This window comes from Dipteris shenzhenensis, chromosome 4 (genome assembly GCF_047967505.1).
Source record: "Dipteris shenzhenensis isolate YYH24624 ecotype China chromosome 4, Dip_SZ_1.0, whole genome shotgun sequence".
NCBI classification, from domain to species: Eukaryota; Viridiplantae; Streptophyta; class Polypodiopsida; order Gleicheniales; family Dipteridaceae; genus Dipteris; species Dipteris shenzhenensis.
Genome location: NC_141599.1, coordinates 34,085,638 through 34,110,511, shown reverse-complemented (window position 1 = coordinate 34,110,511; position 24,874 = coordinate 34,085,638). Strand labels below are relative to the sequence as shown.

At 39.9% G+C, this 24,874-nt stretch overlaps 1 protein-coding gene across 1 annotated transcript in view; it reads left to right on the top strand.

The window, feature by feature from the left end:
- Nucleotides 1–17,941: 17,941 nt before the first annotated feature.
- The window catches only part of DGAT2 (diacylglycerol acyltransferase family), a 43,705-nt gene continuing 36,772 nt past the window's right edge, over nucleotides 17,942–24,874 (top strand). Inside the window, exons 1-3 of the mRNA XM_087373761.1 lie at nucleotides 17,942–19,014; nucleotides 19,133–19,207; nucleotides 22,475–22,560. Coding sequence (XP_087229887.1) covers nucleotides 18,848–19,014; nucleotides 19,133–19,207; nucleotides 22,475–22,560 — 328 coding nt within the window. The 5' untranslated portion in view covers nucleotides 17,942–18,847. The remainder of the gene's footprint in view (nucleotides 19,015–19,132; nucleotides 19,208–22,474; nucleotides 22,561–24,874) is intronic.

The following is a 24,874-nucleotide window of genomic DNA, read 5'->3' as shown; positions in this document are numbered from 1 at the left end:
ATAAAGTTTTCTTTTGCAAATGGGTCTGCATTTATTTTGAAACATGTGAGACATGTGCCTAAGTTGACCAAGAGTCTTATTTCAGTGGGTCAGCTAGATGATGCTGGTTTTCACACCACTTTTGGCTTTCAGAGTTGGAAAATTTAGAAGGGCTCTATGCTTTTGGCCAAGGGTGCCAAGTGTGGGACTTTGTATCCCTTACATGTATCAGTGGTATTTGATCATGTTGTTGCAATAACCGAGCAGCCAAGCACTTTTTTGTGGCATTGCAGGTTGGGGCACATGAGCCAGACTGGAATGAAACTCTTATGCTATTTGGGTTATGTACTGCATTTGAGTTTCTCTGATTTTGAATTTTGTAAGCACCGTCTCTATGGGAAGCAGACTAAATCAACCCATAAAAGAAGGGAAAAGAAAGAGTTTAAAAAGCTTGATTTGGTGCATTCAGACATATGTGGTCCCATGCCTACATGGTCATTAGGCGGGGCTAAATACTATGTGACATTCATTGATGATGCAACTAGGAAAGTATGGGCTTATGCTATAGCTTGGAAGAGTGATGTGTTCTAGGTATTTCAGAAATGGCTGGCCTTGGTTGAGAATCAGTCAGGTAGAACGCTTAAATGCCTACGGACTGACAATGGTGGAGAGTATCTCTCTCATGACTTTTAGCATTTCTACAATACACATGGGATTAAGAGGGAGCTCACATCCCCTCATACTCTAAAGCAAAATCTAGTTACAAAAAAGATGAACCGTACCATTCAAGAAAGGTTGCAATGCATGCTTTCCAATGCAAGTCTTTCTGGTGGTTTTTGGGCTGAGGCAATGAAGACTGCAGTGCATGTGATCAATAGATCACCTAGTAAGAGTTTGGATGGTGGTATTCCTGAAGAGGCATGGAGTGGCAAGAAGCCCTCTTACTCTCATTTGCATTTGGGTGTGAGGCATATGCACGTGCCAAAAGAGGAAAGAAGCTAGATCCTAAGTCTAGGAAATGCATCTTTCTAGGTTATGGTGAAAGTGGAGAGATGGGCTATCATCATCTCTGGGATCCAGAAGCAAAGAAGATCATACGCAGCCATGATGTAGTCTTCAATGGAAGAAGATGCATAAGGCACCCATGAGGGATATGGAAATGAGGAGAATCACTTTCTAGGATGTGAATCCACCTGCATATGTTGATAGATAGCAAGCTGTCCATGCACCAAATATGCAAGAAATGGTACCACTAAGTACTCCCACATGTATACAATCAAGGGTAGATGATGGATCATCTATTGGTGGAAATGATGAGCCAAATGTGGCTGATATGCAGGTGGGACAACAAGCTGAAATGCCCTAGAGAAGATCATCTATAGTGTCTAGACTGCCTGATAGGTTTGTTCCAAGGGTAGATTATGTGATGCTTACTGATTGCGGGGAGCCTTCTTGCTACAGAGATGCTATGATGCGTAAGGATCAATGCAAGTGGGAGTATGCTATGCAATCAGAGATGAGTTCACTAATGAAGAATAAGACTTGGGACTTGGTTCCTTTGCCACATGGAAAGAAAGCATTGCCATGTAAATGGGTCTACAAGATGAAGGTCACAGGTGATGATGTGCCTAGGTACAAGGCTCATTTGGTTGCTAAAGGGTTTAAGCAAGAGAAGGGTGTGGACTTTGATGAGATATTCTCTCCGGTTGTGAAGATGACCACACTTAGATGCATGCTTGGACTAGTGGTAGCAGAAGATATGGAGCTTATGCAGATGGATGTCAAGACAGCTTTCTTGCATGGGGATCTGCATGAGGAAATTTACATGGTGCAGCCAGAAGGCTTTGAAGAAAAGGGCAAAGAGCATTTAGTTTGCAAGCTGAAGAAGAGTCTCTATGGTCTTAAGCAAGTGCCTAGAGAATGGTATCAGAAGTTTGATGCTTTCATTTAGTCCCAGGGTTTTAGAAGGAGTGAAATTGATCACTACCTCTACACTAAAAGGGCTAAGGATAATAGCCTGATAATCTTGGCAATATATGTGGATGATATGGTATTGGCTAGCAAGAATACTTCTGAGCTAGATGCATTAAAGGCCAAGTTGCATGAGGCCTTTGATATGAAGGATTTGGGACTTGCAGGTCATATTCTTGGTATGCGCATCACGCGTGATCGGAGTAGGAAACTCCTTTGGCTTTCACAGAAGGAGTATGTTACAAAAGTATTGCAGCGTTTCAATATGGAGGGGGGGAAGGTAGTGAGTACTCCATTGTCTCCATATGTGAAACTGAGTCATATAGATAGTCCCAAATTAGATGAGGAGAGGGCCATGATGGCCAAGGTTCCTTATGCATCAGCAGTTGGGAGTCTTATGTATGCTATGATAGCTACTAGGCCAAACATTGCATTTGCAGTGGGAGTTGTTAGTCGGTATATGGCTAATCCAGGAAAGAGGCATTGGGAGGTAGTTAAATGCATCATGAGGTACATGAAGGGTACCAAGGAGATGTGCATCTGCTTTGGTAAAGGAGACATGCATGTACTTGGGTGCACAGATTCAGACTATGCAAGGTATGTGGAGAGTAGGAGATCCACTTCTGGTTATGTGTTCACCTTTGCAGGTGGTGCAGTGTCGTGGATGTCTCACGCACAAAAGTGCATTGCTTTGTCTACCACAGAGGCTGAGTATGTTGCAGCCACAGAGGGTTGCAAGGAGGCTATATGGCTTGATCGGCTAGTGGGAGATTTGGGGATTTATACAGGTGTACCGACATTGCATAGTGATTCCATGAGTGCTATTCAGCTAGCACGGAATCCAGTCTTTCATGCAAAGACCAAACACATTGAGGTTAGGTACCATTTCATCAGGGAGGTACTTGAGGACAAGCGCATAGAGCTTGTCAAGGTTCACACAGATGATAACCCTACAGATATGCTGACGAAGAGTCTACCTAGTCAGCAGTTTAAGTATTGTCGTGTATTGATGGGCATTGGATAGTATGCTCACTGGTTGTTCTCCCTTATAAGCACATTGTCCTTTAAGTGGGAGGTTGTAGGGGTTAAAGGTCACTGTGCCTTTACCCCAGTTATGTACAATACTCAAACACATATATAAATGAATGAAAAAGAAGATTAGGGTGTTCTGCACCCACCAAAACTTGTGTGGCTCTCTCTCTCTCTCTCTCTCTCTCTCTCTCTCTCTCTCTCTCTCTCTCTCTCTCTCTCTCTCTCTCCCTCTTCCATTCTTGCTTCCATTGAGAGCACTCTCACTTGGAGTGCCATTAGAGCAGGGTTTAAGCCTTTATCTCTCTAGTTTAGTCTTTCTCTCTCTAGATCATGATTTTGCAAGTATGTTCAGATCTTTTCTAGAGAGTGTTTTGGCTATTCTTTTAGATCAATCAAATCTACTTAAACCTCAATTGAATACAAGCAAAGCCATACTACTACTCCACACACATAATGATCTCATATTGGTTGCTCTTGACTGTGCATTTGATTCTTGCTGCAACAGTGTTAATAATAGCAACTCCATCCACAACTTGAAACCTTGTTCAAATATATCCTTACTAACTCAACACATTAAATGGTCTCCCTTAACCCTCTCTATCATCCTATCCTAGGTATAGGATATTATCAAGAAATTATCACAAGTCTTTGCATGTCCCCATTGTCTTTGTCTTGTGAATTAAAAAATGATACAATGGAGGGCATGAACCAACTCACATCCATGAATTTTGACCAAAACAAAATTTCAACTATGCTTGAATATTTTAACTCATATTCATCCTAATATCATCTACATTGTATGGATCAATAAGAGACCATTCTAGATTATCAAAGGTAGGAATAGCTAGAAGATGAATGCCTCCATATGCACCTTCTCTTTAAGTACTAGGTAGTATGCATTATATACATAAATCCTAGGATTTGTTAAGGAGAAAGGACTCCACTTTGAGAATAGCAACTCCCCAATCTCTGAAGGGAACGCTTGAAATGATGCTATGAGAGTCTCCAAGGGTGTTATTGGAAGGAAATATGTTGAGAATGGTGTAAATTGCACCATTGAACTAGTTCATAGGGATAAACCATAACCCTAATCCTAGGGCATGAACATATATTTATTCTAATATCTTTGTAATACAAGATATTGAACAAGTAGTTCTCTTATGCATTCCACTCTCTCTCCCCTCGATCCCCCAACATGGTATCAAAGCCTGAGGTGCTCTATCTTGGTAGAGAGAGTGCAAGGCGTTACCTTCCACGTACACATACATACGTGTATATGTACATACACACATGTATGTATGTATAGATGTGTAGAGAGTGCACGCCCTTACCTTCCATGCACACATACGTACATGTATACATACATACATGCATACACACATTCATGCATGCATGCCATGTGTGCATATGTACATACATGTATGTGTATGTACATACATGCATACATACATATATACATATGTATATACATATGTACATATGTATATACATATGTACATATGTATATACATATGTACATATGTACATACATAAATAGATACATACATACATACATACGTAAATACATACATACTTACATACATATATGCATGCATACATATGTATGTACATACACACATTCATGCATATGTGCATGTGTGCATATGTGCGTGTGTGCATACATGCATGTGTGTACATATATTATTTCACAAAAGAAAAAAGTATGTACATACATGCATACATACATACATAAATACGTATGTACATATGTAAATACATGCATACATATGTACATAAATACATACATACATATGCAACTACATATATGCATAGGAACATAATAGACATATGCATGAACCTACATACATGTGTATGTACGCACATACATACATACACACATACATGCATACTTACATACATACATAAATTTCTACATAATTGCATACATACGTAAATATATGCATACATACGCATGTACAAACATGCATATTTACATACATAAAAAAAATATGTAAACACATATTTGCATACGCATGTACATACCTACACATGTACATGCATACATACATATGTGCATGGATACATACATCTGTACATACCTAATACATACACACACATACATACATTTGTACATACGTACATACAACATGTACACACATACTTATGTATGTACATATGTACACACATGTAGACATATAGGCACAAATACATGCACGCACGCGTGCACACACACACAAACTCCTCCCCTTGGGGACCCTTATGACCCCCTATGATCATAGGGTATCCAAGGACCACTCTAATGGACTATAGGAGTCGTGGAACTATGCATGGACCACTAGGATCATCTAATGGTGGGGGATATTAAGCTACTGGGTACATATTGATACTGCACCACCATGCCCACACAACATTAGATATTTATAAGAAGTCGATATGTTACACGCATTTTACACTAATAGGATATGAAGCGAATTGTGAATACTACAAGTGAGGTACAAATGGATACCACCGCAATTATGTCTTAGTCTTGACATATTATGATATTTAGATATGGAGCTACTGCATACTTAATGGAACTAAGGGGATATGTAAGTACCCCTAAGGACCACTGAGGACCACTTTGTCCGCATCTTTCATATATCAAAGACTAATGAAATTTTTCACCATGTTTCATATGGAGTTTGAATGATTAAAACCTTTGGATTTACTGGGAGGGGATTAAAGACTATATGCATGGTGTTTTTAACTAGAAACTATATGCATAGGTGGTTTGCACCACCATATCCCTAGTTAATGGTTGATCCAATGGAATAATGGGGATGTTTTACACTATGAGAAGAGATGTTTTATACCCAACTGTAGTGTGATGGGACTCAGGTTGGTGGTTTTATGGACATGAGGATAACGTTGAGAGTGGACCACTTGGTTTGTACCCTTGAGTAAAGACAGTAAAGTAGCAAGTGATAGATGGAACATTTATTAACTAAAAGAACTCTTGAAGTCCTTGGGATGTTTCTAGAGAAGGCTTGAGCCTCATAGCAAGATAATTCCCTCCATCATCCCCCTACCCCACCCCTCCACCCTCCAACCTGTAAGCCCTTCAGCTTCCTTGATCCAGAAACTCTTCTCTTCCATGCTCGAAGCTCTAGTGTTTGAGGAGTTAATCATCACAACTAGAACCCTCTGCTGTCCCCTTGAAAAATAGTCAAAATTGGCACGAGTTCCCTCAAAGCTTGATGTTGGAAAAGCTCCTCACTACGATCCCACCCAGGTAAGAGCTCCCTCCTTGCTCTGGGAGACACACGGTTGTGTTGCTACATGTTTGAGTCGACCCATGAGCAACTGTTGGCTCGAATATACTGTGCATCACTGTACATAGCATCGTATGGGTTACGTTTTAAAATGAAGGAAGAGAGTCTAGAGAAATCCGTTATAGCTGTTTGTTCAAATCCCTATGTTACATTTTTCTCCCTGGCTACAAATACATGCCATTGATTTCTTATGAGCATCCAGTCTAGTTTATCTGGAGCTAAAGTATGGTCATGTATGGAACTTTATGTTAAAGAACTTTCACTTGGCCACGACTATGCCTGAGGATCCTTACGTAGTTGTTTGGGAATAGAGATAGTTAGCAACGTCTGACGATGCTCTACAACAAGGTGGACTCCTCACATGAGCTCCTTTACAATGTAATGGCTATCCGTTGTTCTTCTGGGCTCTCCTACACCACTTAGCCTAGACTTAGAGGTTACTGGAGAAAGATGAAGAACTCAACAACACTTTGGAAAGCTTACTTATTATTTCTTTCACACAGGGAGACTTTGAGGAGAGCAATCAGACTCTAAGGAGCAACCATTTTTTGAGCTTCCATGACTCACTTTTGATATTATGAAGGACTCGCTTTCGCTATGAAAAAGGACTTGCCATGGTAGAGAGATTTCACTCTCTCATGCACGTATATATGATGCCGCATTATTATGCTAACTACTCGGGAGGTGTGTGTGGTACATTTGTGCACTCAGAATGAGCTTTTTACATAGCTCTAAGCTTGAACTGGCATAGGGATACTTACATCATGCACAATTACAAGTCCTTCTTTCTCGTATGGATCATAAGACAGTTGTTGACTAGTGTGCCTTCTAAGTGATAAACAATATATATTGAGTAGGCACTCACCCACCTCCACTCACAACGTATGTCAATGACAGAGGAGCATAGTCTATGCTCCTTTATCACCCCTTTAGCAACCGACATTCCTAAACGATTCCTTGCTAGGCTCGATGGGAATCACTATACTATGCTTTTGTAGAACAAACTGGGTGCATTCCTCTAATTTTCACTACTGTTAGATGCTGAGACCATGCGAACAATAAGGGACACGCCTTAATGCTCTATCCATGCCTCCATTTGTTGCATTTTGGTGGCAGAGAACCTGTAGATGGAAGATGAGAATAAGACCTTTGCCACCATGGCTTTTGTGGGCTATCTCTATGTGAATATGCTAATGCTAATATTCTAGCAAAGAAAAATGGTACATAGAGCTGAAGCGTTGAGTGCACGATGAATGTCTGGGCATTATAGGACTAAGATATGGACGCTACGATGGTAGGAGCTACTAGAGGTCGAACAACTACACCAAGTATATATATATTGTCTTCAGTATATCTGAGATATAGATTAAAATCCACCCTCAAATGCTTTGAGAATTACCTTAGTCTAGAGTTCATGCCTAAGTTCCGCAAGAAAAGTAAGGTTCTAGACTCTAGAGTCATGAAAACCTTTTACAATTGAGTGCATCCTCTGAGAAATTGGAAAGCAACTTAAAATCTCAAGATACATGCCAGTCGGCTTTTTTTGTTGTCAATTGGTTCTCTAGTTTTTTTAAAAAGCATTATTAGACTTAAGTTTAGTTCTAGTGTTTTTTGTGGGTTTAAAGGCTAAACCCAATGGTACAACTTTACCATTTTTGGAGTACCTTGGTCCAACTACCCTATTATCAAGCACCATCAACAAGGTGTTTTTTGTCTAATAGTAATTTTCCTTTTTCCTAACAGGATTTCATGTACCTTTTCCTTAAAAAAATTTATTGGAAAGAGACGCTTTGTTCTTATGTTATAGAGGAGGACATTGGCATTTTAGTCTACTCTTAAATTAGATGTTCTATGACATTACTATGCTCATGGAAAGGAAGGCATTGCTATGTTAATGAAGGGTTCATTTTCATTAATACTCGTTATGGAAATATATCTTTTGGGCTTTATGGAGAATCTTCTTCTAAGAGGTATTGTAAGTATGGTTTCACTAACCTTGGTTGGATAGGATGGACCCTAACGATGGACATGATATCGCCTCATATTACATGAAGGGGTGTCCTTTGGAATTTTATTATGACCTCATGGATATATGTTTTTTCCTTGAGAACTGAACAAACTAGCCACTCATTTTTTTAAGACAGGGTAGTAAGGGACTTTAAGGATTATATTTGAGCCTTTAAAAGTTTCTATTTTCTTCTCTATTTCCATAGACGTTGGATTATTTTGGAAAAATTTAAACCTGGGACTATCCTGGACTATTTTGGATAGACTTTGTCATGGAACAGAGCTCCTTTTGGGAAATTAGTAGCATAGATTCCATGGAGTTCTTCCCCTGAAGGATCGAAAAATTGACATGGATATGGTTAAGGGATTTTCCTTAACTAGTATAGCTTGCTTAAAATTCTATTCTATATATGGAAAAAATTTTGAATGGCAATTTTTTATGACCATATATATACTTCAGGAACCTTGGAATTCTCTACACACATGAATTTCTACATATTGGAATTTCTCTTCATTTCCCTTAGTAGGATGTAACAGAATACAGGGGAGTATTAAAAGAGAGTGTCATGATGTAAATTATGCTATTAAGGGAATCTCTTCTTATTTCATGCAGTTCACTAAACGTGTTGACTAATGCCAACCTTTGTGCTACAAAGATGCCAAGATTTTATTAATGCTGATCTAGATAGAGTGACATGGATAACAACTATGTGCCGGCATTGAAGCCTGGCTTCCATAACATAAATGGAATATTCTAACTTTCTTTTGGTTGTGATGGTGCTAGGTGAGTTGGCACACCTCTCCATTGGATTTGCAAGTAGAGTCTTGGGCATAGTATTGTGGAAAAGGATGGCTACCTTAAAGGATACACTTGGGAGACTTATGATGAAAGATATAGTACTCTCGACCTATCATGCACACTTATAGAAATGTATATGTTAGCAATGAGAACTGAAAATTGAACTACCTTGTAACTTGTTGAATTTAGGAACTATGTTATGGTTTTTAACATTGCAAAAATTGATAAGGAGTTATTCACTTGGATTCTCGATTAGAGATGTAGCTAGAAATTACTCTCTTGTATTCTTGATTAGAAATGCAGCTAGAGTAATTAGATAGAATTATTCTTGCTCAAGTATTCTCTTTGCTGCACCCTTAAACAATAACACAAATGTAATTATAGTCATGATGAAACAATGGCTACCAGTGGCCTTTCGAAGCTATGACTAAGGATGTTGAGTAGTGGAGATTAGATTCATTGAAATAGTAGGTAACATACATAAGGATTACAAATGAATACATAATTCAATGGAATTGTGGGACAAGGTGCCCTCAACGGGATAGACCAAAGGGGGGGGGGTCACTCAGTAATGTATGCGACTATCATGTGAAATCAATAATAGGACATATTTAATTTCATTTTTCTCACATTTTCATTGACAAACAGATGCCATAAAAAGGATTTTGGAAAAAATTTTATAGATTGAATAGGAAAAGGGTGCATTTTATTAATGAAAAATCCACAACTAAGGGGTTTTACTCCCCTCCCCCCCTTGAGAAGGTGCCTAAGTCATAGAAATTCCATATATGCCCTTGGCACTTCATAAAAGTCACTAGGATATCCATATGGAATGACACATTATAAGCCCTCGCTCTCCATCTAGTGCAAATCTATGATCTTTAGGTTTGTATGAAAATGCTCCTTACATTGCAAGCTATGCACAATCACCGACATGGGAATATGCAGGCAATGACTTTATAGGATGGCATTGATTGAGATGGATAATGCTAATCTACACTAAAGGCATGGCGATGAGATGGAGGGGAAGAGGTAAGGAGCCTAGAAGATAGAGAATGAGGGTGTACATGGAGATGAATACATGGGTTGAGACAATGAGGATCTACATGAGGATGAGGTTAGAGTACAACATTTCAAATTGCATGCACAATCTTGCCATGGTTTTAGTCTACACAGTGCACACCATCGGTTAGCCAAGCCATGTGGCCTAGGTCAAGCATTGTAATGGATTAGTTGGCCCTAGACCAGTATTGCGATGGCGTCAACCTCATACACTATACATGCAATCTTTGTAGAATCCTTGCAACCCATCATGCTTGTCATCTTATATAATTGAGGGAATCCTTGTATCGAATTTTGAGAATGCTTGTTTATTTGAAAATGTTTTTGCTATTTGGTTCATCGTCACAATGGCTAGTACAATGGTTCATCATCACAACGACTAGTACAATGTTTCACATCCTCCACCACAATGATTGGTCCTCAAGTTAGACTAGGTCCTCCACCATGATGTTCCACTTCAATCACCCATCTCAGTGAGCATCTTGCACTTGTATATATCCCACATTCCAAGCTATATAATAGTGACTAGTAATTCATCATCACATTCATGTGAGCATGTAATTAAAACCAACATGGTGTCTCACATCCTCCACCACAATGGTCAGTCCTCCAACAAGGTAGACCAAGTCCTCCACCATAATGACCCACCTCAACCATGATGTTGTCCCATCTTTGTGCCCATATCACACATATCCCATATTCTAGTTGTGCCTAGCTACAAATCAATTCATCATTACATCTGTGCGATCATGATAGCCCAAGTTAGGCACCATAGTGGTGGCTAAAATTTAATTCCAATCCAATGCCTAATTAATTAGAGCTTGATTCATTACCACATTCATGCAAGAATGATGGGCGCTTCCGTGGCTAGATTTTCATTCTAGCCCAATATCCCATGCTAAGTTAAATAATTGGAGTTCAATTATCATGGCTTTAAAACCCAACATGATGTGCACATTCTCCACTGTGGTGGTTGGTTATCCACCAAATTGTCCAATATGGTGGTTGGTTCTCCACGAGATCCTCCATCACAATGGCTCACATCATACATTGTGGTGTCTCTAGTCTTGATCATAATGTTCCCACTTCCTCCATCATAATGGCTAGTTCTTTGTTACATCCTCCACCATGGTGGTTGGTCCTCCATCTTAATGACCCACTTAACCACCATAGTTTTTGAAGCTAGATGGCCTAATCTTTATCATTGTGCAACTAATTTCTCAAATTAAAGTAGTGTTATTCTTCCACAATTGTTTCTCTAAAGCCCACTCTATGCATTCCCTTGTACCTCCTCTTTCGTACAAGCCATGCACCTCTATCTTCTTTCCTACAAGCTTTGATCCTTGCAAGCCATGCACCTGCTTCTTCTTCTTTGCAATTCCTACACCTCTACCTTCTTCCTTGCAAGCTTGTGGTCCTACTAATTTGTGTTCTTTTTTTATATTTGCCAATCCTTGTTTGGTCATAGTCTCTCCTTATGTGCTTCTAGTAAGCACCTCCCTATTTTTTCTTATCCTTCTCATTTAGTTTCTATTGTTTTTCTTTTATTTTATAGGTTTTGAGTTATAATTTTATTTATATTATAATAAAGTTTACGCAAAAGTTTTTTCATTCTTTCTTTTACATACACACACATATATGTATGTATATACATATATACATATATATGTACTATATATATATATATATATATATATGTATGTATGTATGTATGTATGTATGTATATGTATATGTATATGTATACATACATGTGTGTGTGTGTGTGTGTGTGTGTGTGTGTGTGTGTGTGTGTGTGTGTGTGTGTGTGTGTGTGAGTGTATGCATGTATGTATGTGTATGTAGGTATGTATTTATGTATGGTCTAGAAAGGGAGAAGGAGGTATTGACAAGGGTGGTATGAGATGTAATAGTACCAATCATGTTGGCAATGGGTTTCAAATGGATAACATCAACGGGGTAGATGGAAAATAAATCGTATCCAACAACAACAATTACACTCATCAACAACTTCTACATCAAACTAAACAACAAAATGGCATTGGATAAGGTACATTCGATGACACATAGAATTAGCCATACCTAGAAATATTTCATTGTTGCAATGCCAAATCACATGAGAAGACAAAAACTAAACATATGTACACTAGACATAACATCCTTCATTGTGAGTTTTTGCTATACTTAGTTGTGACATGGAATAGCAACTAGGGAGATGCATTCTAAACCTTCCTTCCGAGTGTAACATAATTTGTTCTAACAAAATGCCATATTGGATGGTGGAAGATTAGTATCTCTCCCTCAATTAATATGACAAAGTTCACAAAGATTGATGAGTATACTGGGTATTTATATCAACAACATAATTTCGATTGATATATAGGTTTGTGGAAATTTCTAAAAAGACAATGTTAGGAAATAAAATTTACCATTTGGCTGAAATACCGCATAACAATTTGAAGCCTTGTATTATTATACAAAGTAATGCATAGAACTTGATTTATATTGAATCAATAAGTTGAATTAAAGTTCAACAATGTCCAAATATGGTTTGCATATGTCTTGTAAACGCACACACAAAGCTTACAGACTTCATAGATGTATACATCTCAATAAGACAAATGTTTTTTTTTGTGGAAAATTATAAACAATTTCCATTGTAGAATTTTAAATATGATTAGATCCAATGCCTTTAAGGTAGTGCTACCTCCAAACAAGAAAATAAGTCATGTATTCAATACTGTACATTCATATGATTATCATGGAAAGAATAAAGAGTATGAGGACCAACAAAGAGAAGAGAATGAACATAGAGATAATCATGTATTAATATCTATAAAAAATGGCTTGATGCTGAAGACTATCTTGAGTATGGTCATGATGAACAAGCTATGAAAAACTAGGACAAAAGGCTCTAGCAAATACTTGATCAAATGGAGAGACAAATACATTACTAAAGGCACATTGATGACCAAGGAAAATTCAAAGAAAGTATCCTCTTTTGTGAGACATTGAAGTAAGAAAGAGGAAGGTAGCTTAAAGACTAACAACTCTTCCAATTAAGAGATTGGATTCTTGTCAAAGTAGTGGAGGTTGATGCAAGAGAATTTCCATTATACACGTGTGGGCGCGCGCATGTGCACACACACACACACATTGGGCAAGAATGTGACATATCATGCATGATGCTTTTATGCTTGCATATATGCATGGATCCTATCTAATTTGGAAGTAAATCATATGCATAGATTTTTGAGCATTTAGTATACAACACTACATTGTATAGGCAATTAGCAAGTATATATGCACGTTTACAAAGTCCCGATTAAAAGCTATGATTGTTGGTTTGTATTATAGGAATCAATTGTATGCAACATCATTATTCCAATTGACATGTAGAGTAGACATTTAGGATACTATTATGCCTTGTATAATTACTTTACCCATGTATATAGAGTACTAATAGAAATCTATTGTTATTTTATATTATAGGAATTGATTGTATACAACACCATTGATGTCATGCATGTAGAGAAAAATATTGCTAATAACATATTAAAGGCATCCCTTAGTGCTAAAGGATAGCTTAAAAGTAAGAATGGGACATGCAAAGTATTTTTATTTCTTCTGAGTCTTGGCCAAAAGTGCAAGGTAAAGATAAGAGTATGATACTACCAATTGCACCTTATATGTTTATGTAACATCAACATAAACATGAGCATAATATGTTCTTACAATAAATTGAAAACATCATTGTCCCTTGCCCCCTTTGGCTATATAGCACCTTTGAAGGAACATGTCTCTGATAAGTTGTTCTTTGGATTGTTGTAGTTACCATGTCTTTATACAATAATTTCCATTCTCCACTCCTTGCCCATGAGAACTCACTTGGCTTTAATATTTTAAAATCAACAAATCCCTCATATGTTTGAGAGAATAATGGGATTTGATATATGTCACCAAAGAGATGTACTAGAGCTAATATTAGGAGCTTATATTGGATTTGACATGGCTTCATGGTGCTATACTTCCTTTGCAAAAAAATCCATAAAGATAGGATGATAAGGAACCTTATAGTGTATACTCATAGATAACTTGTAAAATAGGATGATGATATGTATGGAGAGGCATGAGTAAAAAATATGCAAATGTATATAGAACTCTTTAACATACCTTGATCTTTACACTATCAAAATCACCCCATGATAATCCATACTAGGATTAGTATTAGGAGCCTATATTTTCTTTGAGATGGCTTGATGGTGTACTTACTTTGCAGAAAAATTATATATGATAAGAAAACCTTACAGTGCGTGCTCATGGGGAGAAGCTGCAAGAATATAATCATATATATGGCAATGGAGAAGGTTTGGACTCAAAATGGGCCTCTTGGAACAATGTAAGCAACCGCTTAATCTAAAGATTCAGGGACTAGCTATTAGGAAGCCCTCAGCATTTAAAATTTGGAGGAAACCATCTTGGTCTCCCATTGGTGGAGAGCCCTACCTTGATAGGCCACCCACTCCATTGGGTTCCTCCCTTGTCCCCACCCCCACCCCCCTCCCCCAGCATTTACTTCTGCTCATCCCACACACCCCTCCCCTCCCTTAGCATTTACTACACCTCCCCACTTGTCCCCATCTTCCCACTCTCCTAGTCCGTGCCCCCCCCTCCCCACACCCTCCCAAAAGTCCCAATAACAACCCAAATCTCGAATCTCCCCCAAATGAAACCCTCTTGCAAGGAAAAAATAGCTCTTGCAGTGTTATAACAAGCTAGGAAAACGCTTACTCTTTCTTTTTCATATCTCAAAATTGTATGAATGCCATTTCTTCTTGCATGCCAAAGCTAGGCCTTTACCCTTGTGTATGTCATAATAAGTAAGGGTGCAAATGGTGTTTGGACTCAAAAGAGTTTAGTTTTATGTTTTGAGCTACAATGGAGCCCCCTCCAAGTGGTTGACTTTAATCTCTAGGAAAGGATAAAAGCAAAGGGACAAAACATTAGAAATAGCATATTGTTGGGTTTGCAAAAAGGTGAAAGACTTTTAAGGTGAGAGTCCAACTTACCTACATGACTTATAACATGGTGTTGAATCCTATAGCTCAACCTCACATTCCTTCAAACTGTAAGTGGAAGAAAAAAGGCTAAAGAAGGAGAAGAAAATTGGATTGATATACAAAAAATTATGGCTACTTTTGAATAGAACACTCTTATACATATGGATGTAACAAACCATAGCAAGTGCCTGGGGGATATGACCACTTTTTATTAAAAGAATGATTTTTTTCATTTGGATGTGACAATATTGATAGTGGCTCAAGATGCTTGCTCTCCTATTTGCAAATTCTACACTCCTCTATATATTTCTATATGGCCATGATGAGGTTTCTCATAATGAGCCAATATTTTAATGTCCTTGTACAACTCACGTAGAATACATATTAAAGTAGCCTAGATTCTCGTGCCTTCTTCCTTGGTTTATCAATGGCTAAAAAGCCATGCATGATTCGAGGTGACTTCTCAACTTGGCCCTTGAGCAATTTCGTGTCAGAAATTGGATACAAAGCTTCTTGTCTCTCTACGATCCTCTTTTGGCATCCACATCGACATGGAAAGGGTGGTTGAGGGTGCACATTGAGTGTCATTAGTGCATTGATATTGACTTTTTTGCATTATATGTTCTTAGCTTCTTGTCTCTCTACGATCCTCTTTTGGCATCCACATCGACATGGAAAGGGTGGTTGAGGGTGCACATTGAGTGTCATTAGTGCATTGATATTGACTTTTTTGCATTATATGTTCTTGAGTGCATTGGAAAGGCATGAGGGACCATCTTAAGGAGAACAGGTATCGAGAGGCATGTGGGACTTAAGCCTTAATGACATAGTGGGAAAACTATTTTTATGTGTTGAATATAAGAATGTCAAAATGTGGGTCATCTATCATTTTCAACCCTCAATGCTTCACAAAGTCTTTTCTCCCACAAGGTCGTTGACCAAAACAGCTCATTATATTGTGGGAAAAAAAGGTAGGGGACCACATGCCCCCTTCTCAAAAAATTTCCAACTTCCCACAAAACTACCATAATGTCATAAGGCCTTTAGGAAGAAAAGGAGAATTAAATGCAAGTACACGTGCCCAAATGGGAAGAGTACATATGACATTGTGTAGTCCTCATAGGTGGGGATGTAACCAAGGGTTCTATAGCAATCAAAAAGGGTTTAAAAGGTTCTCCAAGAACTCTTGAAAGGTAGTAGTTGGCATCATGTGGAGAAGTTGAAAAGGTGCACTATCCATAATAGGTGGGCTTAACACCTTTTATAAAAAAGAATACATTCCTATGTTTTTGAGACCTTGCATTAGCTGACTCAAATCAAGTTACGGCAAATGTTGTACGCTCATTCCCACATATCTATTAAGAACCTTCATGGGCTAGCATTTTGACTATTATTAGGCATGGCTATCTGATGGTATGCTGCTATTGATCGGAGATGCCTTGAAGATGTGACCTCCCTATATTCACAATGACCAAATTGTTGACTTTAATGGAGTTTGTTTGAGCTTGTAAATGAATTGGGCAAACCATGAAGAATAAGGGGGAAATCTCCTGGGAGGACTTTCTAGTAAATGCAATCAACTCAGAGTAGTAGTGAGCTAGTTGGAATTTCTTCGAGATCCTTCAAGAGGTCTTTTTGTTGGTCAAAGGCACAAAGAGGTGGGCACGTAAGCTCTTTGAATGTTGATGGAGGATTTTAACTGTGACAAGAATATGGGGTTAGGATTTGTCGTCTGTGGATGTTTGCTTGACCGAATAGTAAGGCCGAGCTTAGTAGAAGGGGATGGATGCACAAAAGCAGAAGGGGTGTTGATTGACAGGCCACAAGACATTGGTTGGTTGGCAGAAGGAATGGTGTCTGACACGAACCCCTCGCCCGAGCATTGGCCATCCTTTCTCTATCTAATCAAGAAAATTTGCATGTTGCAGTTCTAGTACATCCAATAACATCTAGCGGCTTGTAGGTGCAACAAGACAGCTAAGAAATGTTGCCGTGTGAGAAGATCACTCAATGACAACCATCCTCCCAAAAGGTGTTTTGGCTACCCCTGTTGTTTGACCCAGCTTAGGATGGGACTAGCATGGGTTTGGGATGGGAATCTATTTGTCATCATTACTCCCATCTTGAGTTTATTTGTCATACCAAGTGGTCCAGGATGGGAACAACCACTTTTTCCCTCGAGAGCCAAAATGGGATCTCTTTTTTTGGGATTTGAAAGCATGGAACGCTAAGATGCACATGATGGACAAGGAATAGGATAGAACTCTGGATGGGATTTTTTTTTTACCATTCCCATCTTATTTCCTCACATGTGCTAAGACCCTTAGCCTCATTAATTCTAGAATGTAGGTTCATGTGATGACTTGGCAATACCCCCCCAAAAGAAGAGGGAATGGCATGGGAATATTCAACCATGCTTTGGTGGAGATTCTGCTTTCGTTAAGCAACCACATTGAATGCCTACTGACCCATCTCTAACCTAGCCTTGGGTCAGTAAGGCTGCATTGGCAGCCTTACTGACCCATCTCTAACCTAGCCGTGGATTGTTGGAGTGGAAAAGCAAGGCACAGAATGGCAACACATTGACATATAATGATGTGATGTGTGTAGGTGGAAGCTAGTGTAGCCGGTCTTGGCCCCTACGTAACGTGGTGACATGGCAATAACAAAAGGCAAGGGGGAATATTCAACTATGGTTCGTTGGAGATTCTTGTGTTTGAGAGGAGGAGGCTTTGTTTGTCGGTCCCTGTCTCTTTGGCCCGATGATCCAGCCACGTTTCGGGGCTTGCACAAGATTGTTGCGTGGCAGCTTGTCGCCCTCCCTCGATCGGAATTGCCGTCTCTGTATTGGCCAACTCCCCACAATCCACCGGAAGATCCAACCCAGTTTCAAGATTTGTTGTTGTTGAGAGCTTCAATAGCCTTTCATACAACTACACCCTGGACCAGCTTGCGTCGCCACTATAGACGGCGCACACAGAGAGAGAGAGAGAGAGAGAGAGAGAGATCTGCACATAGGAGTGGTATACCATAGTTGGATGCTTTCACGGAAACTTACAGCCCAGAGAGAGAGAGAGAGAGAGAGAGAGAGAGCCGATCTCAATATTTGTTGGAAACTTCAATATTCTTACCTAAAGCCTACCCCCCTGGAACAGCCATTATAGCGGGCTCAACGACAACACAGAGAGAGAGAGAGAGAGAGAGAGAGAGAGAGAGAGAGAGACCGGCGGGTAAAAGTGGTACACCATAGTTGGACGCTTTCACGGACACCCACACAACCGAGAGAGAGAGAGAGTGCTGGATGCATCCGTTCTTGTCATGGACTCTGCCACGGCTATAGTTATGGACATCACGAGCTCATTGTTTCTCCCTTGGCTTTCTCCGCTGGTGGGCTAATAAAGCTCTTTCTCGGGAGATGATAATCATGTCTCAGAGAGAGAGAGATGCTTTTCCTGCCGGGTTTCCGTGAACGAACTCTAGAGAGGCGAGAGATCTATCCATCCTGACAGCGCCTCTATTGATACGAGAGAGAGAGAGAGAGAGAGAGAGAGAGAGAACATAACGAATGAGAACAAGTTGGGTCTTCTGTAACGTAAAGGGCTGAAAAGATTTCCTACTCATCTGGCCCGAGCATTCGTGAACTAGGTCGATGGGTGGAGGCATGAAAGAAGAAAGGAAGCCCACCGTGGTGCATTCACCGCAAGTTTCGAAGTTTAAGAGCACTTTGGCCGTTTTCGTTTGGTTGAGTGCCATTCATTTGAATGTCGCTCTACTGCTTTCATCAATTTTCGTCCTACCGAGTGCATGGGGTCTCATGTGCGTTTCTTACATCCTCTTATCAATCAGACTCAGATCCTTGTTGTTAGGTTGTTGCTGGGAGCAGAATGTCGTGGGGCTTGAAGCTCACATCAGTTTTGATTGATCATATGTGCAGGTTGCTCGCATTGTTACTGATGCTGATGTTTATTCCTCTTTACGAGAGGAGTTTCTTGGCAGTGAGCGTTGCCAAGTACGACATTTTTTCCTTCGCTTTTGATGGGCGTGAACAAATTATGTGTTCTCATCGAGTGTGTCTGCCATGAATGAAGCATCTTTGCCTACTTCTACATTGGACTATTGGCTTGCTTTGTATCTTTGGTAGGTTATGATGTAGATAATGATATTTTTGCCTTACTGTTTAGTATGTCGGCCTAGTATTATCACATAAGATCGCAGCCGTTTTGGTGGTTATGCAAAGTTTGCCTCATGAAATAGGATATGCCTTTTTTCCAAAGAAGTCCCCACTGATTTGCAAATGCTCTAACTCTTTAGTTTTGGAGCCGCTGTCGTCTCGTGGGCTGCATTCTATGCCAGTTCTTATTGCAGCCTTAAATTTTCATCTAGAAAACTTTTAATATGTTAGCTCTTTGAAATAATATCCTCCTCTGCAAGGTTTACAGTCTTCTTTCCTTCTACATGCTCTAACTCTTTAGTTTTGGAGCCGCTGTAGTCTCATGGGCTGCATTCTATGCCAGTTCTTATTGCAGCCTTAATTTTTCATCTAGAAAACTTTTAATATGTTAATAATTTCCTCCTCTGCAAGGTTTACAGTCTTCTTTCCTTCTACATGCTAAGATCTTAAGCACATAGTTTTTCTTTCTTCCTCACAAAAAACTTCTCCTGGTAAGTGAAAGGCTCTTTGAAATAATATCCTCCTCTGCAAGGTTTACAGTCTTCTTTCCTTCTACATGCTCTAACTCTTTAGTTTTGGAGCCGCTGTAGTCTCATGGGCTGCATTCTATGCCAGTTCTTATTGCAGCCTTAATTTTTCATCTAGAAAACTTTTAATATGTTAATAATTTCCTCCTCTGCAAGGTTTACAGTCTTCTTTCCTTCTACATGCTAAGATCTTAAGCACATAGTTTTTCTTTCTTCCTCACAAAAAACTTCTCCTGGTAAGTGAAAGGCATATACAATTCGTTGCAGCAATCTCGGCTCCCACTTATTAAGCTCTGGATTCACCCAAGGTATTGCAGGATCCTTTGAGATCTACATGGCAGCTTATGCTTGGGTAGGGATGAGAACATAGAGTACCTTTGCCTAGTAAGTTATAAAAAAACCGTTAGCTTTGTTTCATACCTTCTCTAAATTTTCTTCTTCCCTTTATCTTTGTTGCTCTCCCCTTTCCTCTCGTTCTCTCTCATTGTTTTTTCACTCTTTTGTCAAGATTTTAATTTGCAAGATTGGATATATTCTAGGCTTACGAAGGTAGATATGGGATTTGTAGGTATGGAATAATTAGGTGGAAGGAATGTAATGCGATCACAATGCCACATGCTGGTGGAGAAATGAAAAATGTGGTCTGCCAAGAGGCCTTGTGACAATCCTAGCAGCTTGACAGTCACCATGACACATGCTCCTAAAGTGCAAGGCTAGAGCTGCGTTAGCTCACAGGGGTGTTTAGGTGGTGCCTTCAGAGGCTGATGGCCTTGAGGCGACATGGCCCAATATTTAAAGCTTATGTGTAGGCAGAGAAGAGCGAGGTGCTATTGGCTGTTTTTCTGATTTTCCAAGGCTCGAATGTTTACAAGGAAGACAAACTGAGGCATGACTGGCTGTTGCGGATGGTGCTCTAGGGCTTGAAATCGCCCCTAAATGCCAAGATTGGTCACCAATGTGCTTTTAAGGGTGCTCTGATACTTGTGCCAAATCCAACTACATAGCCTAAGCAAAGTCCAGCCAGGCACACAGCAGAAGAGAACGTTTGGCTTGGTTCATAGGATTGAAAAAGTAGAGACAAATCAGGTAATATTGTCAAAAACGATAAGGCCCTTCTCCCTGTTACATATTCGTGATTCAGACCTGAACTTATGTAAAAGTTGTCTTTAAAACAGAGGGGACTCAATAGTTTGACTTCAGAGTGAAGACAGACTAGTAACAAGTAACGATGGAAAGCTACAATGGAGAACTTGTCAACATCTAGCCTCCTGTTGTCTGGCTCCCTACCAATCCTATATTATATCAGCACTTTTTTTTTTCAAAGAATATATCAGCACCTTTTGATTGGCAACTCTAAGCAAGTTCTTGTCCCTCTATTTAAATCATGCTGAAGTCTTGGGAGACTCTTCATGGTGAAGGGCATGACCCTTTTGAGAAATCAGGGTGAGAATCCTCAATAGGAAGATACATAAGCTGAAGATAGTGATGCCCGAAGAGGCAGTTGTAGCTTTTGGGCAGGCCCATAAAGGACAACCAAACCTTGGAAACCTTTCAAGTAAGGGAAGACACGTTTCGCTGCCTGCCAATGCTGTGCATGAATTTGCTAAACTGGGAAACAGCATACTGAAGATCAGGCCGTGTGTGACATAAATATTTCAAGCATCCAACAGCTTGCTGATATAGGGTAGCATCGAAAGTTTTAATAGCATTATCCAAGGAGAAACGAAAACCAGATTCCAAAGGTGTAGAGACTGGTTTACAATCCTCAAATTGAAATCTGTGTAAGAGCTGTCCAATGTAGTTGGACCGACTCATCATAATACCCCCCTCAACATGAGCAGACTGAATTCCAAAATAGTAGTGGAGGTGGCCTAATCTGTCATTGCAAATGACTGCTGCAAATCAGCCTTTAAGACTGTAATATGCTGAGTAGAAGGTCTAGTCAAGAGCAGCTCATCGACATATAGAATTAAAACCAGCAAGTCTGCATCATCCTTGTGGACATAAAGAGTGCTCTCTTTAGGACTGTTCTGAAAACCGAGTCTTAGAGGATGAGCATGTATCAAGGCATACCAGCTTGGGGTGCCTGCTTCAAACCATAAAGGATTTTGCACCAGAGGCATACTGTCCTTTTTTTGTTTTCTATGAAAATGCTAAAGTCATGCAATATTGTTGCGGAACTGATATATAGCTTTTTTAATGCTAGGCCTTGCCATGACAGTCAGCTTTTGTGCACAAAAAACTTAAAAGACTCAGCATGTGGTATCTTGTGCAATGTGAAAAAAGAAATTGATATGTTTTCTGATACAACTTTGGGACTCGTTTACTACAAGGATCATTTCACTGTTCTCCAAGATGAAACTCACGACTATGTCTATGGTTTCAAATTGTTCTTTAGTATAGTCAAGTTCATTCTTAAAAAAAAACAATGGAAGTGTCTTCTGTAATAAAAAATACTTGTAGCACAATCGCAACCTCTTTTCATACTCCAAACTGCTCCCATCAGATTGTCGGTTTCTGTTTATAAATCAATCTTGTCGGTGATTTTTGAACTGATTTCAGTTTTTGGATTGGACAGATTTATATGCAAACATGGGCCTGGTTTTTTTCCGCTCACATTGGTAATGGAGGACAAGGAAGCCCTCGAGCTGAATCGAGCTTATCGTAAGGCATTGTGCAAATTATTTTCTTTTGGTGGCTGCCTGTTTAATACAATGCTTGTAGATAGGCAGGATCTCTGCCACAGAATGTTGACATATTTAATGGGATTTGATGCCTCAATGAGGCACATTTGTAGGCTGCAGGCATACATGTTATGTTTCTAATTCTCCTACCAGTTTATTAAGCTCACTAAGTGTCGAGGGTCTAGTCAAGAGTCAGCATACCTCAGGACTGTGGCTTATCAATTGACATTCATTACGAAGGCATGAGACCGTATAGCAGCAAGGGGGACCTTAGATGGCATTTGAGCTTGGATTAGATGAGGTTTTAGATTGTGGTAGTTAGACCTTAGGTCCTACGTTATGCCACTCATGATGTCATGTCATGGATATCAGTGAGGGATTTTTCAGGGACCACATGATGTGGCATACACCACATACATCACCTGAGGATGAGTCCTTTTGAGAGAGCTTTCATGTAAAGGCCAAGCGCTAGGCTTGTTGAGAGTTGTGGTGCCATGAGTAAAGGTATGAAGCAATTGCTGTCACATGGCATGGAGGTATTATCCCACATGTGAGCAAGCAAATGGAAGTATATATCTACTCCTATAAAAGGGAGGTTCATTTCAAGCCATATCATCAAGCAAGCTCTCAAGTCGCTTTATGAGTACAAGTCTCAATCTTGTTGAAATTGAGTCTATGCTTATGTCGTTTATCTCTTCATCATTCTTGCACTCCATCTATTGATTTGACAATTCCGCTTCATTCGATCCATTTCGTGAGAGATCCTTCCAATGAGAGATTTAAGAGGTTCTTACCCTTCTTGTAAAGATTTGTGAGGTACTCCATCTATTTTCCTTTGTGTTTGAGAGAGAGAGAATTCTGATGTTGAGAGTAATGGAGATAGAGAGTATTTGGCAAACTCAAGCAGACCAGTTGCAAGCAGTTACTAGCAATAGCCACGCATCTATAGCAAGTGTGCGACTTCAACAAGAAAGAAGACTAGCTGTTAACACCAACATAAGTGGCACAGCCATAGAGCCAACAACGGACCGACTCGGACCAGGCGACATGCCTTTGATTTACAACTGTGCAACTATCACCGCTTAGAACCGTAGCACGAAAACTCAAACTCTACAGCAATGAGCCAGCAGCCAGGCAAAGACCCAAGCAAAGGCAGAGCGACAGCAACTAAGGCACAACTATTCGGATGTGAAGACACAAGTAGTGGCAAAAGCAAGCTTCCGTACAAGCAATGGCAACGTCGCACCTCAAGCGTCTATGACACTACAATGAGCTGTAGCAATGAAAGAGACACGGCAACTCCGACACAACACAGTCAACAAGCACACTGGAGGCAAGCTACACTATGAGGAACAAGCTCCAAACAGCGCACACACAAAACAAGTAACAAAGAAAGCTCAAGTGGGCATAGCAACGAAGAGCAGGTAACAATGGATTCGACCACCATGACGTGCATCTTCTTCATGCTCCTGTGCGTAGACTGTGTGATCAAGGGCTTGTCCTATGATCATGTGTGTGTGTGTGTAGCACACTAAGTGCTATGATGTGTCTAGACCATTACACAAGTGATGATGTAATTCAAAGGCCCCCACATGGGGAGGTGCCTTAGATTTAGGAGTCCCTATGATGTAGGGATTGATTTCCTTTGATGTAGGAGAGGTGCCTATGATCTAGGCCACCCTCTCTCCCATTCTATAAAAGAGAGGACTTCCTCTCGAATCAATGGAACATTTTGCTCTTTGGTCCCCCACTCTCTTCCATGATGTCCTCCTTCTCTCCCACTCCCCAACATGTAGTATCAGAGTGGGTTCACCCTCCATGAGCCTAGCCTAGCCCATAGCAACCTAGATTCCAAGATTCTTTCATCTTTTTCTCACCTTTTTCTCATCTTTCCACTTTGCACTCTTTTGAGCTGATCCTTGGAGGATCAAATTCGCACCATCCGCTTCACCATTTCTCAATCTACTTAAGCAGCCTCTTCCCCGCTCCAAGGTGCTCGTCCTCACCGGAGGGATCGATGAAATTGTTCCTGGATCTACCACAGCGCGTCGCTTCGAAATAAATTCAGGTCATGTGCTTAACCATTCCCAAATCGTTTATAGCCCAAGCTAGGCAATGCTAAGAGCTATCTACTGATGTATTTTGAGCTTGAATTGATCAATATCCGAGGAGCAATTGGCAAAACCACATGTCGGGGCACTCTCTAGTATACAAGCTTCATTTCTGTCCAAAAAACCCTCTTAGATGTGCATCCTTCAGCTCCAATTTCGGCCTCCAGCTTCAAATTGTTTGAT